General features: G+C 33.1%; 1 protein-coding gene across 3 annotated transcripts; it reads right to left on the bottom strand.

Moving 5' to 3' along the window:
- Positions 1-5,811: 5,811 nt before the first annotated feature.
- Positions 5,812-8,605, bottom strand: LOC18442503 (RNI-like superfamily protein). Of its 3 annotated transcripts, none has more exons than XM_020672536.2 (2): positions 8,482-8,605; positions 5,812-7,400 (listed from the first exon to the last, which is right to left on the bottom strand). In XM_020672536.2, exon 2 carries the CDS (start codon positions 7,352-7,354, stop codon positions 6,179-6,181), a length of 1,176 nt encoding a protein of 391 aa, XP_020528195.2. In that variant the 5' UTR covers positions 7,355-7,400; positions 8,482-8,605; the 3' UTR covers positions 5,812-6,178. The 3 variants fall into 3 exon arrangements, with proteins under 3 accessions (XP_020528195.2, XP_006852781.3, XP_088711276.1); XM_006852719.4 differs by having other exon boundaries at positions 8,369-8,584; XM_088855150.1 differs by lacking the exon at positions 8,482-8,605 and having other exon boundaries at positions 5,812-7,702.
- Positions 8,606-15,987: the final 7,382 nt, after the last annotated feature.

Here is a 15,987-nt window from a genome sequence, read left to right on the forward strand (position 1 = left end):
TGATAGTCCGATCCAAGTGTGTAAAGGCTCAAATTCTTCTTTTTTTGGGACTTTTCTGTAGAAGGATGCGTAAAATTCTGGGGAAATGCCGATGAATGCGGACTTATTTGTCAAAGAAAAATAAAGCATGTTATAAAAAATTAATCGATCAGTCGATTTTTTTTATTTTTTTGGTGAACACTGCTTTAATGCTTCTAAAATAGATCAAATTCCAGATCACGAAAATCCTCCCTTGTCAACTTTTGCTTGAGGGAGCAAGTGTAGAATTAGGGGTGGCAATGGGTCGGTTCCTGTTGAATCCGGACCCTGCCTCAAACTCGTCCCTGTACCCAGAATGTTGTTTAGGACCTGGGACTAGACCCATACCTGGAAATTCAGGCTGCGAAACCCTAGACAAGAGATTTGTGAGACCCTTGCAATTGGGTCTCACAAATGGTGGCCGTGAAAATGGGTCTCATTTAGGTTAAGCTAACCTTAAGGACATTCAAAAGGTTCGTTTGGAGAAGATTGGGGATCGGGGTTTGGACTATGCATTTCCAGGTTTTCCGTCCATAGCAGCCAAGATGGTGTAAAATGGATCCCATGTCACTTCGCCAGAGAAGTGACATGGCCACTGTGTCCATCGTGGCCTGGCTATCTGCAAAAAGCCAAAGAACTTGCAAACCTCGAGCTCTCACCATATAACGTTAATATAAATTTTTATATAATAAATCTAGGTTGAGTCCATTAGAACCCATACCCAACCCGTGTCTATTTCGAAATGGACTTGGACCCTATCCGTTGGGTCTAAATGTCGGACCCATATTGGGACCTGTGTCGGGTCTACCCGGCGGGTCTCGGGTCGGGTTCGGATCCATTGCCACCCCTATATATAGTGTGCTCTTAGGACTGCTCTATCAACTTTAACAAAAAACATATGGGGAAAATTACAAAAAACACCTTAAATTGGGCTATCTATGCAACTTCCTCCCACCCAAACTTTTCTCTCACTTGTCTCTCCAAAACAACATTTCCTTGCAAAAACCCTTCAAGATAAAAAATTGTTTTTTTGGACGGAAATGTCCTTCCCGTACAAACCAAATCAATTCACGGGTCCCAAGTAACGTATTGTCGGAGCATGTCTTTGTACTGCCAGAGTGCATTCTCATAATGCCGGATTGTTGTGGCTCAGACCTGTATTGCCGGAGCGCATATTCAGAATGTCGGAGCACGATCCTCCATTGCCGGAACGTTGTGGCTCCAGAGACTTCATTGTCGGAGTGGAATACCGGAACGTGTCTTTGCACTACCGGAGCGAGTTTTCATAATGCTGAAGTGTTGCGGCTCAGACCTGCATTATTGGAGCGCTGCGGCTCAGACCTGCATTGCCGGAGCACACAATCAGAATGTCGGAGTGCATGTTTGTACTGCCGAAGCGCGTGCAAAAACAAGAGAGAGAAGGCCATCTGAAAACAAACAAGGGTAGTTTAGTTTTATTTCATGCTACTTTTGGGTTGGGCGGGTTATTTTCAAGGAAAGGTTGTTTGGGGAAAAAAGTGAGAAAAAATATTGGGGTGGTGTAAGTTGTATAGATAGTCTATTTTAGGGTGTGTTTTGTAATTTTCCCGAAAATATATACTAATAGATTAGACGAGTAGAATTTGAGTTTCTAAACACTTTTGGTTAAACCATCCAATTTTTTTATGTTATTTCTTAAATCTTAGGAGGTGATTTCTTTTGGGGCCCTATTTGAGTGAGTGCATATTGCATATGTGTGTGTATGTGTGCCTGTCTGTATGTGTGTGCACATCTCAAAATTTGGGATCCTAAAAATACTCCTAACTGAAATTTTACCCAAAGGAGTAAATGTACATTTTGCTCCTGTGCAAGCATATCCTACATTCACTCTTTTGGGGATTGTATACCAGAGACTATTAATGTTTGGTACAAAGAGATTATAATCGTTTTTAGCCAATAGATGTGAAATCTAACAAATGAAAGTATCACAACATTCAAAAAAATTTATTTTAGACTTTGTGACATATCTTCAACTATCAATTTCAAATCTAGTGATCAACAATAATTATGACTTTCTTGGATTAAAAGTATGGTCTCATTGATACATTTACAAACGGGTAGATTTAAATGTTCAAGTGCCATCTTTATGTGAGAATACTCGCCACGTGATTTTAAAATGGACCAAAATTGCATACGAGTAAATACTCCCAAGCAGGTTATTGGTCACAAGGAGTAAAGGCGTTATCTTCAAACGGACAGAAAAACTAAAAACCAATGGACACATGTGCATGTATCACACACCCCCGTAGAAAGTTGTTCACGAATTGTAGATGCAGGCGTGTATTAATGCGTGGGCATATCCATGTGGGCCAGTGAATGCATGGGTCATATATGGGCTAATGATACTATTTACCTTTGGTACAAAAAGGTCACAATTATTTGTAGAGAAAGATAGAATGAGCCCATTTACTTTTTGATATAAGATGGTCACATTAATCTTGACTATTAGATGTGAAAGTCGGTGGCTGCGATTATTCCATTGACCAAACTCAAAATTTAAAAGAAATTTTCACATACTTTGTGACACATCCAAGCTATCAAATTTGAATTGTAACCACCTTGTATAAAATGTAAATTGCCTCATTGTATACAATATCTTACTTGTAACTATTAATGTGAAATCTGATAGACAAAATTTGAGAAAATTTCTTTTGAACTTTGAGCTTGGTCAATGAAATAAATGTAGCCACTCAATTTCACATCCAATGTTCAAGATTGATTGTGACCACTTTGTACCAAAAATAAAATGTCTCCTTATATATTTTCCCTAAATATATATACTACCTAAAATAAATAGTAACTTATGTTAATTCCCATCCGTCAAATATTGATAAGATGGTTGAAAATATATGTTAATACTTGTATTTTAATTATTTTTTTTTACTTGAAAATGTTTTTCTATATTTTATGTAGTGTGATAGTGTGAAGTACATATGTATAGAAACTTTCTTTCGAACTTTGTGCTTGGTCAATGGAATTAATGTAGCCACCCAATTTCACATCCAATCAAGACTAATTGTGATCATTTTGTATAAAAAGTAAATAGTCTCATTGTACATTGTTCATTATCATATATATATATATATATGAGCAATGATCCAATGCATCAGTTGTATCATAATATAATGCAACGACACTTTTAAAAAACCATGTTTGTGGTATTTGTATAACCCCAAATTTTGCATACACACTCTCTTATCTCAATAATCAATCCCCCAAGAAAAAATAGTTCAATTTGAACACTGGCTATGGTCAAAATGAGTCATCTCCAAAAACGAATCTAGACCATTCATTTTGTGAATTTCAAGATCTTAGCCTTTATACACACAAAATCCTTTTTATTTTTATTTTTTTAACATTGTTCATCTAATGATAATAAAGTCATCCAAAAAAATTGGAAATGAAACAAATCCTTCTAAGGCCTAGATCTAAACATCTCACCAAAATGAACGGCTTATGTTAATTGGGCTAAAAAAATACTTTATAAGTCGTGTTTTCAATTTTTGTGATTGTTCATTAGAACGAAACGAGTGTATATTTCAAAATTTGGATTAAACAAATGGCCATGGTTTTTTAACCTTGTTGCATCATATTACTATACAATTGTTGCATGATATCATTGTTATATATATATATATATAGGAAAAATCTGGAATTAGCCCACTAGCTCATATGAATATATGAGCCCAACGGCCCGGATTGAATCTGGGCCGATCTGACGATCACGGATGTACGATAGTGCTTGAAATTTATTTATTCTTCTATATATCCAAATCACTTGAAATTTTAAGTAGGTGTTCTTCTCATCAAGGCGCACCTAATAAAAATATATATAAAAAATTATTCGTAAAAAATAAAATGACCAAAATACCCCCCGAAACTTTTCAGGGGTATTTTGGTCAATTTATTTTATGTAAAATCATTATTTGATATTTTTCAAAGATTCACTTATTTTTTATGAACACACGCCTAAAATTTCAAGTGATTTGTATTTGTAAAAAAAAAAAAAAATTAAACACTACCAGACATCTGTGATCATCTGATTAGCCCAAATTCAATCTAAGACGTTGGGCTCATATGTTCCTATGAGCTAGTGGGCTAATCCCATATTTTCCCATATATATATATATATATATGAAAAATGCTGAGATTAACCCACTAGCTCATAAAAACATAGGAGCTTAACGGCCCAGATTCAATCTGAAGGTCACGATCTCATTTCGTATTTGAATTTTAATGTTTTTTTACAAATCCAAATAATTTAAAATTTTAGACGTGTATTTTTTAAAAACATGAGAATCTAATAAAAATATAAAAATAATAATTTGCAAGACATAAATTAACCAAACTACCTCTGAAATGTTTTGGGGGTATTTTGATCAATTTATGTTTTACGAATTATTTTAAAATATTTTTATTAGGTGTGACCCGATGAGAAAAATACACACTTAAAATTTCAAAATATTTGGATTCGCAGAAAAAATATTAAAATTCAAATACAAAATGAAGTCGTGATCGTCAGATCGGCTCAAATTTGATCTGGACCGTTGGGCTCATATGTTCATATGAGCTAGTGGGCTAACCCCGACATTGGTCTAGATTGAATCTAGGCCGATCTGACGATCACAGATATCTAGTAGTGTTTGATTTATTTTTTTTTTTCTACAAATCGAAATCACTTGAAATTTAGACGTGAGTTCATCAAAAATAAGTGAATCTTCAAAAAATATCAAAAAAATATTTTACATTAAATAAATTGACCAAAATACCCCCAAAAAATTTAAGGGGCATTTTTGGTCATTTTTCTTTTCGCTAATAATATTTTTATTAAGTGCGCCTTGATGAGAAGAACACACATATAAAATTTCAAGAGATTTGGATTTGTAGAAAAAAAACATAAAATTCAAGCATTACCGAACATCAGTGATTGTCAGATCGACCCAGATTCAATCTGGACCGTTGGACTTATATGTTCATATGAGCTAATGGGCTAACCCCAGCTTTTTTCTATATATATATATATATAGGGTGGGGTTTCTATAAAGATGCAACCTTAAACAATCCAATCAAGACGCACCCTAAAATTTTATCATAACATGTAATTTTGTTATAAAAAATTCTTAGTATTATCTTAAAATCTAATTTTATATCTAATTATAAAATTTTAAATATCAAAAATGGTTAAAATCAAGTAGATCTACAAATATATGAAAATCTTGAAAATGGATGGTCTATATAATGTGTTGCAAGATGCGCTAGTGAGCTAGCGTTAGCCTTTCCTATATATATATATATATATATATATATACTCTGTTTCCATGTAAAGACACATATACATGAGCAGATTATGCAGGTTAGTATTTGAACATTCCATGTGTATATGGAGATCATGCACGCTATGCACATAACATGTACATGCATTTACATCCTTGCATTCGTATGTATGTCTATACAAAACTCGAGCAACGAATTTTCGAAGCTTTGAAATCAATTCCCACAACAAGGATCAGCTTCTTTGGAGTTATGGGACAAACTGCAAGCCCTTGATCTTCCTCATCCAAACCGGGAGTGGTATGGCTACCACCAAGCCAAAGCCCAGGTGCAGATTTGTTCATATTTGAGGCATCCTTTATTATGTTCTCGAACACCATCAATAAGCAATTTCCATGCAAATTTCATCAATGACAGAAAAAGTACCCAAAGTTCACATGAATAGATTCAAACCAAACTGAAAGACAGCATTTATGGATCCTATTGCATCATGAACAGATCTCGAATCCTCTATTCACATTCCAAAGCGACAGTTTACATAAGTTTCAAATGCCCCTTGATCTCCTCTTTACCCCTTGATCTCCTCTTTACTAGTAATATATACATCTCTTCCAAGAGACTAATTATCAAAGTCTCACAATCTACATATGTTGGAAGTACATCCCAACAGTTATATAATTACATTAGACTTACTAACCTAATAACAACCATCAGGCCCATTTACACAGCTAAATGACTGGACTATTCTAAAAAAAATAAAAATCAATTTGCACAAGGATGATGCTAAGTATCGAGAAAATAATGAAAAAAAGAAAAGAAATAACTAGTTACCTCGGCTTCTATCAACAATTCAATACATCCATGACAGGTCCTGCCTGTATGAAACTGTTCTTGCTGCCCCTTGAACACCCTTCTCCGTAATTTGAGGGCAATCCTCCACAGTCAAAAGTTCGAGCTTTTGTGATCCAACAAGAGGCTTCAACCCGATATCAGTCACCCCTAAACACTTTGAAAGCCTTAAAATACTCAATTTGGGGAAGTGTTGAACAAGCTGCAACCCCTCGTCACTAATCTCTTGACACTTTACAAGCTCAAGCACATCAAGATAGTGGGCAGAGCACAAAGACTCCATACCAAGGTCACTGAATGAATACACATGGTCTAGAGCCAAAACTCTTATTGGGCACTTCTGAATTAATGAAAGGATACCAGTTAAGGTGAAAGATGAGAAAGAAGGAAACTCCCCATCAGAGAATGATATCTTGAGAGACTCGAGCTTTGAACAGTTATTTGCTATGGCTTTTATGCTCTCATCTGTTAATCTCAGTGGATTGTTCATTAAAATTGGGAGAGAGAAATCAGAAGGAACTCTAAGAGAGAGAGACTTGAGGTTCGTGGATCGTTGTGCCAGGGTTATGAGATCAATGTCTCTAACCCCAACGCACATATCCAAATGAAGCTTCTCCAATGCGTTGCATTTACCTAAAACACAAGCAAGCCCTCGACCGGGGCTTATTAAGCAATTAACTAGGCTCAGTTCCTCCATGGATTCGCAGGGAACCCACTGTTTTTGCCATTTATCGACTGCTAATCTACCATAAACCTTCATATATCGAAAGCTTGGGTCAACCTCAAATTGAAGGCGTTTAAGCCTCTTCCATCCTGATCCAAGCTTTGCAAGATCACCCTCCCCAATCGCTCTGCAATTCTTAATCAAAAGGTCCTCTAGTATTTCCTGTCGACCAAGATATTCTAACCATTCCACACTGCTTACGTTAAGGCATCGTATCAAATGGAGAGTTGAAAGGCTTTTGCAACCAACTGCTAAGGATAAGATCCCACAACCAGTTATGCTTGGGGTGAAATTCAGCTTCAGAGCCCTAAGTTTACTGCAAGAAGAGAGATGGCAAAGACCCATGTCTGTTACATAAGTGCAATAGCATAGGGTTAGGTCAATTAAGGAAGGGCATCGCTCGGAGAGTATTAGAAGGCCATGGTCGTCAAGTTGTTTCCCCAATTTGGACATCCAACCAGAGTAACTGATCTCAATTCTTGTCAAGTTTGGGAATCGTCTGCAGAGAGATGTTAGGGCATCATTAGCTGGATCTAAACCACACCCCACTTTAAGGAATTCTCTCTGTTCTCTCTCTAGATCATGGATACGTTTCCAGGCGAGAGAAACCGAGTTCCTATCTTGGGTTTTCTTGATCCTTCCCAAAACTTCCCATACCAACTGGTCTGGCAATTCCTCCATCAAAACCCTAAATTTCACTGCCTTTCCCGGATGAGAAATCCTAGGTTTCCTTTTCTTTACCAAAACTCTATTTTTTATTAAAAGGGATTATTGAACCAGCCAAAAGAATAATACCCATACTATCAATTCAACCAAAGGATTCCTTATCAACTAACCTGGAAACTCCTGCATGAAAAAACCCTAAATTTCCCTACAGTGGGATAGAAATCCGAGTCTTCCTCTTCTTTCTTTTTTTCTTTTTACAGGGTAAATTCTAGGTTTCTTTTTAAACCTTGACGACTGTAACAATTGAACAATCAAAAGGAAAAGACCAACTGGTGATTTATTCCAAGAAGTTACCTTACCAAATGATTGCGCAACATCTGCATAAAATTTCCCCAGATCATAATGATTCTAAGTAGAAAACAAACCATAAACAGCAACTCAGTTTTCCTCTGGAAACATTATCTCATATCCACCGCTCCATAAACCCTAAAACCACTTCACTCTGAAAATGAAAAGTCTACCCAAAATTAAATCGAGAAGCATTAACAAAGAAACGCTACCCAAATATGCAGCTGAAGAAGTACACAAGGAGGGAAGAGCTACTTGTATCAAAAATGCAAGAAAAGGATAGCAAAAACCTTGTAATGCTAGAAAAGGATAGCAAAAACCTCGTAATTTGATGGCCAAATACGATGTTCTTCTGGTAAAAATAAAATAACAAGAATTGGAATGAAAATTAATGGACCACAAGTACAGGAGCAAAACACTTTCAAGGACGAGGAGAATCTGATGGCTTAATACCTGAATATATATTTATTCCCACAGAGAGAGGATAGAGATAATTATTATTTATTTGCTTCAAATTGAAAGAGGGAGAACCTTTCAAGGAGGAAGAGAATCTGATGGCTTAATACCTGAATATATTTATTCCCACAGAGAGAGGAGAGAGGAGAGAGAGAATTATTATTTATTTGCTTCAAATTGAGAGAGCGTGAGAGGCCGCTTCAACCCTTGCTTACAGTTGCATACTCAATTATATGGATATGGTGGTCAAGTTGGAATTATTTATTTATTTATGGTGATCTTTTAAGGTAAGTGAATAGAATGCCCTTTATTTCTTCCACTAATTACCCAAACACCCTCGTTGATTTATATGTTTAAGGGTGAGCAAGAGCTTTCCAAAATGGTTGCAAATAATACAAGGTTGCAACCTTTATACTGTTAGAATAAGGAATATCTCTCAAAAAGTAATGTAAATGTTCCCTCTCGTTGATCCTTTCGACTGGATATGAAGAGAAAAAAACTCTTTAAGTCTTAAAAATGATGTATCTTATAACAAAATTATCTCGATGATAATGTCTTTAAGAATTATCTAGACTATTTATTTTCAAGAATTTATAGATATACTTAATCTATATTAATTTTTAAATTTCAAATTTCATAACTATGAATAAAAATAGTTTTTCAAAAATGTCATAAGGTTTTAGACGCTAGAACTACATCTCCAAGTAAATTTAAATAGTTTGCATTCTTTCTACAGTATAAGGGTGCCTTATACAAACTTCACCCTTATTTGTAAGGAAATTTTTCAAATATTTTTTATATTTAGTGGAATTTGAAAATAATTAATATCTTATAAGAATTAATGTTTATATTTTATGTTCATGTTCCATGTTATTTTAGATCATATATGTTAATTTTATCTTTTTCTATATAATACATCGAGCTCAAGTTTTGTGTATCCATACTTGATACTACTATCATGTATATGTAAAATTTTTAAAACTAACTCAATAATAATAAGGATCAAAATCTCTCTAAAAGTTGCATGAGTATTTTGGTCGTTTTACTTATGGAAAAAGTTTATATAAAGGTGAGGCCCTAAACAATCAAATTACGACGCACCTCAAAAATTCATTAGAAGAGATTATTTCGATACGCAAAAATAATCAAATCGATCAATCTCGAGATGTATGGATATTAGAAAAAATGGATTTGAAGTCGTGGAAATAGTGAATCTTGTAATGTATTATCAGATCGTCAATTTTCAAGATTTTCAAGTGTTCATAGATCTACTTAATCTATGCTATTTTTTAAGATTTAAATTTCATAATCAGAGATAAAAATAAATTTTCAGGCCATCACAAATATTTTTAGTACTGAAACAACATCTTTTGATGCTATTTGAACATGTGCCTCACTGTGATTGTTTAGGGCAACGGCCTTATACAAAACACCCATTATTTATTATAATTTACATTTTTGTATTTTTTTTGGGTGGATGATGGTGAGAAATATGAACATCCCCAAATTTAAGTTCGATCCGATGTTACATAATAAAATAAAACTAAATGACAACACATGTTTCCAAAAATGGAACATGAATGTAAAATATAAAATTTTAGAGATATTTTTTAAAAACATTTGCATCATATATTGGATATTTATAAAAATTTGCCTTATTTATAGGTTTTAATATTATTAAACTCACCATACATGAAAGTCACATTCACCTTGACATGAAATTTAATAGTTTGGGTTGTATTGCAAAGTTCAAAAATTTTATTTTAACTTTAAGATTAATCACTAACAAATTTAATATTTTATGAGTAAATATGTTTATAGTCTCATTATACCAAAGGTAGATAATCTTATTTTGATGCTTTTTCAAAACTTATGGTAACAAATGTATCAAGGATATTGAAAAAAGATAACCTCGATTATTTTTTAGTTTAGTTAGATAGCCTGAACCATGTTCGGAAACTCGGATGAGTCGCCTACAATGGCCGAGGCGAGTTCTAGTGCCCAATAAAAAATCACAAAATTTTATTAAAAATTATTATTATAGAATTTAGAAATATGTTTTCTATAATTTTTATGGAAAACGTATATATAAGGTAGCAACTTTAAATTGTAGAATTAAAGATGCACATCAAAAATCCATTGAAAAATGTTGTTTTAATGTTGAAAACCCCTCTTATTGATCATCTCGATATCGAGATGTATAAAAATGAAAAAAAAAAAAAAAAGGATTTTGAGTCCCGTAAATATTGCATCTTACAACACATTATATAGACTGTGTATTTTAATGATTTTTCATATGTTTATAGATCTAGTTGATTTAACCATTTTCTACGTTTAAAAGTTTATAATTAGATATGAAAATAGATTTTTCGATAATCTTAAGTATTGTTTACATCAAAATTATATGTTATGATAAAAATTGGAGGTGCGCTTTAACTGGATTGTTTAAGGTTGCAACTTTATACAACCCATACCCATTTTTCTTTGTGTCTATTCAATGATACTCTTACAACCACCTATTTTTAAATTTAAAGAAAAAAAATGATTATGGCATTTTATGTGCATACCATACAAATTACACTTGCCCCATTAGATAATTTCATATGTAACGTATACCGTTCTCTTTTCTGGATTGGTCATCAAGATGATCTAAATTTTCAAATCATGATTAAATTAGTTTTCCAGTTTTATTGAGTGCCAAAGCCCTAAGAGAGAGGTAGTGCAAAATTGAGGTCTAGATTGTCATTGCTAAGGGTCGTTGTTGAGCAAATCTCACGGAGTGGGACCATGTGGTGCATGGAAAATAAAGCACTCCAAATTGTTTGGTAGTGAGATGAAGCCCCAATATGGGATTCTCAAGTTGGTCTTTCATCTCCATGCCTTGATTGTTTCAAGGGCTTTTATTTTTCTTTTATTTTTTTCGTACGCCAGTGGGGATGTGATAAGTCCTAACTCATTTTTGAAATAGTAAGTGGCTTTCATTGTTTCAAAACCTAGGGTTTTTTTTCCTTTTTTGGTAATTTAATGGGGATGTGACGAGTCTCTACCCGTTTTTTAAATTGTTAGTGGTTTTTATTGTTTCAAAACCTAGGGCTTTTTTTTGGTAATTCAGTGGGGATGTGATGAGTCCCAACCCGTTTTTGAAATCATTAGAGGTTTTCATTGTTTCAAAACCTAGGGCCCTAGGGCTTTCCTTTTTTTTTGGTAATTCAATAGGGCTTTCTTTTATTTTTTTGATAATTCAATAGGGAAATCGGTAGGAGTTTTCATTGTTTCAAAACCTAGAATCTAGGGCCCTAAGGGCTTTCTTTTTTTAGTCCCTACCCCCGTTTTTTGCAATTGTTAGTGGTTTTTTAATGTGTTAGATGAACATGAAAGCCTAGACCTTAGTTAAGTCCCTACCCGTTTATGAAATTGTTAGTGGTTTTTTAATGTGTTAGATGAAATTGTTACTAGACCTTAGTTGAGTCCCTACCCGTTTATGAAATTGTTAGTGGTTGGTTTTTTAATGTGTTAGATGAGCATGGAAGCCTAGACCTTAGTTGAGTCCCTACCCGTTTATGAAATTGTTAGTGGTTTTTTAATGTATTAGATGAAATTATTACTAGACGTTAGTTGAGTCCCTACTCGTTTATGAAATTGTTAGTGGTTTTTTAATGTGTTAGATGAAATTGTTAGTCGTTTTTTAATGTGTTAGATGAAATTGTTAGTGATTTTTTAATGTGTTAGATGAAATTGTTAGTGGTTTTTTAATGTGTTAATTGAGCATGGAAGCCTAGACCTTGAGTCTCAACCCGTTTATAAAATCATTAGTGGTTTTTTAATGTGTTAATGAGCATGGAAGCCTAGACCTGAGTATTTGGGCCTTATCCTTTGGTGAGAATGAAGTCAGGGATGTTACCATGGGGCTCGGCAATACTACCGCTAAGACCCTAGGCCTTGATTGTTTACTTTATAGATTCATATTGGATCGTTAGATTGGGGATTTGAATCAGTCAAAATCAACGATTCAAAAAAATATTAGAATAAATAAAATAAAAATAAAATAGGGGTGTGGGTGGGGATTTGGGGTAAATATAAGAAAATACTAAATTAGCTTAAACAACAAAAGAACAAAATATATAAAATAATGCGTTTAGGAGAAATTAGGTTGGATCACATTCCACTAGAACTGATTCATTTTCTTATGATTCCCCATCTAGACCGGCGATCAGATTGGGAATTGTCGGGTTTCAAAATATGAAAATACAGATGGAACTATCAACACAGGAAAATTTCACTTGATTATACTTGCATTGGCCCTTGAAATATGATTACAAAAGCCCTTAATCTGTATCTGAATGCTTATTTGTAAGTGTGTTTAAATGCATATAACATTAAAAGGAAAATAGTTTATTGGTTTAAATTTTAAATACAAAAATCGATCAATGAATATAGATAGAGCTCAATGCCTCAATGATTAAATGCAATGCATTAGGTCTCGAATCAATTTTTTAAACTAATTTCTTTCAAATGTAGTCCTGAAAATAAAATCTTTAACACACGAATTCCCAGGATAAAAGAAAAAATGACCGCCTACTTAATCAAAATCAAAAGCAAAAAGACCATAAATCCAACCACCATAAAACAATATAATGCAAGTTTTACAAAGCTTTTAATTTCTTGTTATAGAGACCCTGGCTCAATCTTAAATAAAAGGCAAGAAAACTTACTAAACAAATAGACTAAAAAATTTAGAACTCATAAGCAACAAACAAATTGTCAGAGCTTCAAAAAATCTAGAAGCAACAGCTATACAACTATAGTGTTAAAATAAAAAATTTGGATATGAAAAAAACAAAACATTATAGGAAAGAAAAGACAAACAATAACATACATGGTCACACAAAGAGATACTATCTTTAATAGTAGGAGGAAAAACTTTAAAAAATTGATAATTTAGTGGGGAAAAACAGAAGAAGGGAGAATCAGTGAGGATTTGTGCCCCTACCATTTAGTGAGAATGGAGTCCGAGACTTCATCATAGAGCTCAATAGTGAAACTGAAAATTTAAAAGCTATACGTAATATGCAAAGGACCCACTTTCAATGCGGTCAAGCCTGCATATGTAGAAATGCGGGCCCCTTAATAAATATATTTTTGAGATGGATTTTACGACTTGTTTTTTAAGGACATGTAATCTCTAATATGGAGATCATGACTATAAAACGTAAAATAATTTTTTAAAACTATAAATTATAATTTTAGTAAGAAAACATTTGGACCGTTAGTTTCTATTGTTTTTAAATAAAATACCTAGTTACATACATCTTTAAGATGGATGCTTTACACTTTCTGGATTGTATATGTAGATATGCAGTCCAGCGTCCATGAAACAATATTTTATATGCAAATTATCAAAGTTCAATAAACTTGAATGAATATCAGCACTTAAAGTTAAAATATATATATATATATAACAATAATAGAATGAATACCTGCACAGCTATAGTGATAGTATACAAATTTGGACGTCAGAAAACGAAAGTTACAAAAAAGTAATGATAAGAACCCCAAATAATAACACACACATAAGACCAAATGTAAAAGACAAAAAAATAAAAACAATGCTAAATGATGAAAAGTAAGAGAGAGAATCAGGGCATTGGTTATATATATATATATAAAAAAAGAAAATTGTTTCATGCCGGCTGGACTGCATTTCTATATATTTAGCCCAAAAGTATAAAGCATCCATCTTAAAGATGGGTGCAAATATATAGTCTTTCTAAAAACAATTGAAACTAACAGTCCAAATATTTTTTTAAAATTTTGAAAAATTATTTATTTATATTCACGATCTCCATGCTAGAGATTACATATCCTTAAAAAAATTAAGTCCAAAAATCCATCTCAAAGATAGATTTATTAAAGGGTCCGCATTTCGGCATGTGTAGGCTCGGCCCACATGCTAACCGCGTCCATACATTAGTATCTATTATATATAGAAAAAATTTATACAAGTGCGAGGCTCTAAACAATCAAATTAGGGTATACCTCAATAATTTCACTAAGAGAGGTTGTTTTGATGCCCAAATATCCTCAAATTGATTATCTCGACCTCAAGATGCATAGTCATAATAAAAAAATAGATTTCAAGTTTTGAAAATAGTGCATCTTATAATGCATTAGACCATCAATTTTTAACTTTTCATAGATATGTTCGATCTACATTATTTTTGAAGCTTTAAATTTTATAATTAAAGATAAAAATATATTATAAGGCTATCATGAAGATTTTGCTTGCTCACGAAACTTTTGTAGAAAATTATTTTTCTATTAAAAATACTAGGGGTGGCAATGGATCTTATCCGGTTCGGGTCTTGGTCTAGGTCCTTGAAAAAATATTTAGGTCTTGACTTGGACGCAAACCTAAAAATATAATGTGGGGCCCGGATCTAGACCTGATCAAACCCAACGCAAAAAATCAAAATATATATACATTTAAATATCCTTAAGCATATTTTGTAAATTGGGACCCAAAAATATAATGTAGAACCTGAGCCGAAATAGTGTTCGGTCCAAGAATCGGACCTGAACCCAAACTGGCAAGTCTAAGTTTTGGACCCATACTCGAGCCGGGGTTGGATCTACCTGTCGGACCTGGGTTAGGTCCAAATCTATTGCCACCCCTAAAAAATACTCATGTAGTCATTATAAAGAGTATATCAATATTTTTTGTCAAAATATTATAAATATTTTAGGGATTATATACAATGAGACCATTTACTTTTAATACAAGAAGTCACAATTATTTGCAAACCATCCGATGTGTGATATCTAATAGCATGGGTGTGTCACAAAATTTCTTTTGAAAATTGAGCTTGGTCAATGGAATAAATACAATCATCTAATTTTACATCCAATGGTCAAGATTAATAGTGACCACTTTGTACGAAAGATAATTGGTCTCATTGTATACTTTTCCAAAAAAAAAATTATTTAACTTAAGGGAATACATATACAATATAATACTACGAGACCTCATTAACTTGCTAGTTATAAGACAAATCTTTGTCACTTTTCCTAAACAACGCTACTATCTTTATAAAAGATATTCTATTCCTTGCAAGTAGAATGTCAATTTACTCCCTTAGGCACTGGCCCAACTAGAATTAATTTTCGGTCCTCAAATTTAAGGGATGTAACGTTTTCAACCCATAAACTAACCCAATTGAAATTTTTTTCTAATTGTATTCTTTATGCACTTGAAAAAACCATGTCTCGAGATTGAATAAAGACTATCTAATTTTTAGATGACGAGATGAAATGTTAGAAAACTTAAATGTCAATTTTTTTTTAATAATAATCATGTAGCAATTTTTAATTGGTTCTCAAAATATATAGTTGAAAATATCCTTCCCAGTAAATCTTCTTACCACGGGAGTATAAATAAACTATTCTCTTGAGGGAGCATACTATGCATGATCTATGCTCCTATCTTCAAACGAAAAGAAAATATGGTCTTTATTATTTTTAATTATTTTATTTTCTAAATACGAGCATCTTTATCTATAATAAATTTGATTTGATAATAAAACACATCCTAATTGTACATTAAATTTTAAAATATAAAA

The sequence above is a fragment of the Amborella trichopoda genome, chromosome 13 (genome assembly GCF_054954075.1).
Source record: "Amborella trichopoda isolate Santa Cruz 75 chromosome 13, AtrichopodaSantaCruz75HAP2 v2.0, whole genome shotgun sequence".
Taxonomy (NCBI): Eukaryota; Viridiplantae; Streptophyta; class Magnoliopsida; order Amborellales; family Amborellaceae; genus Amborella; species Amborella trichopoda.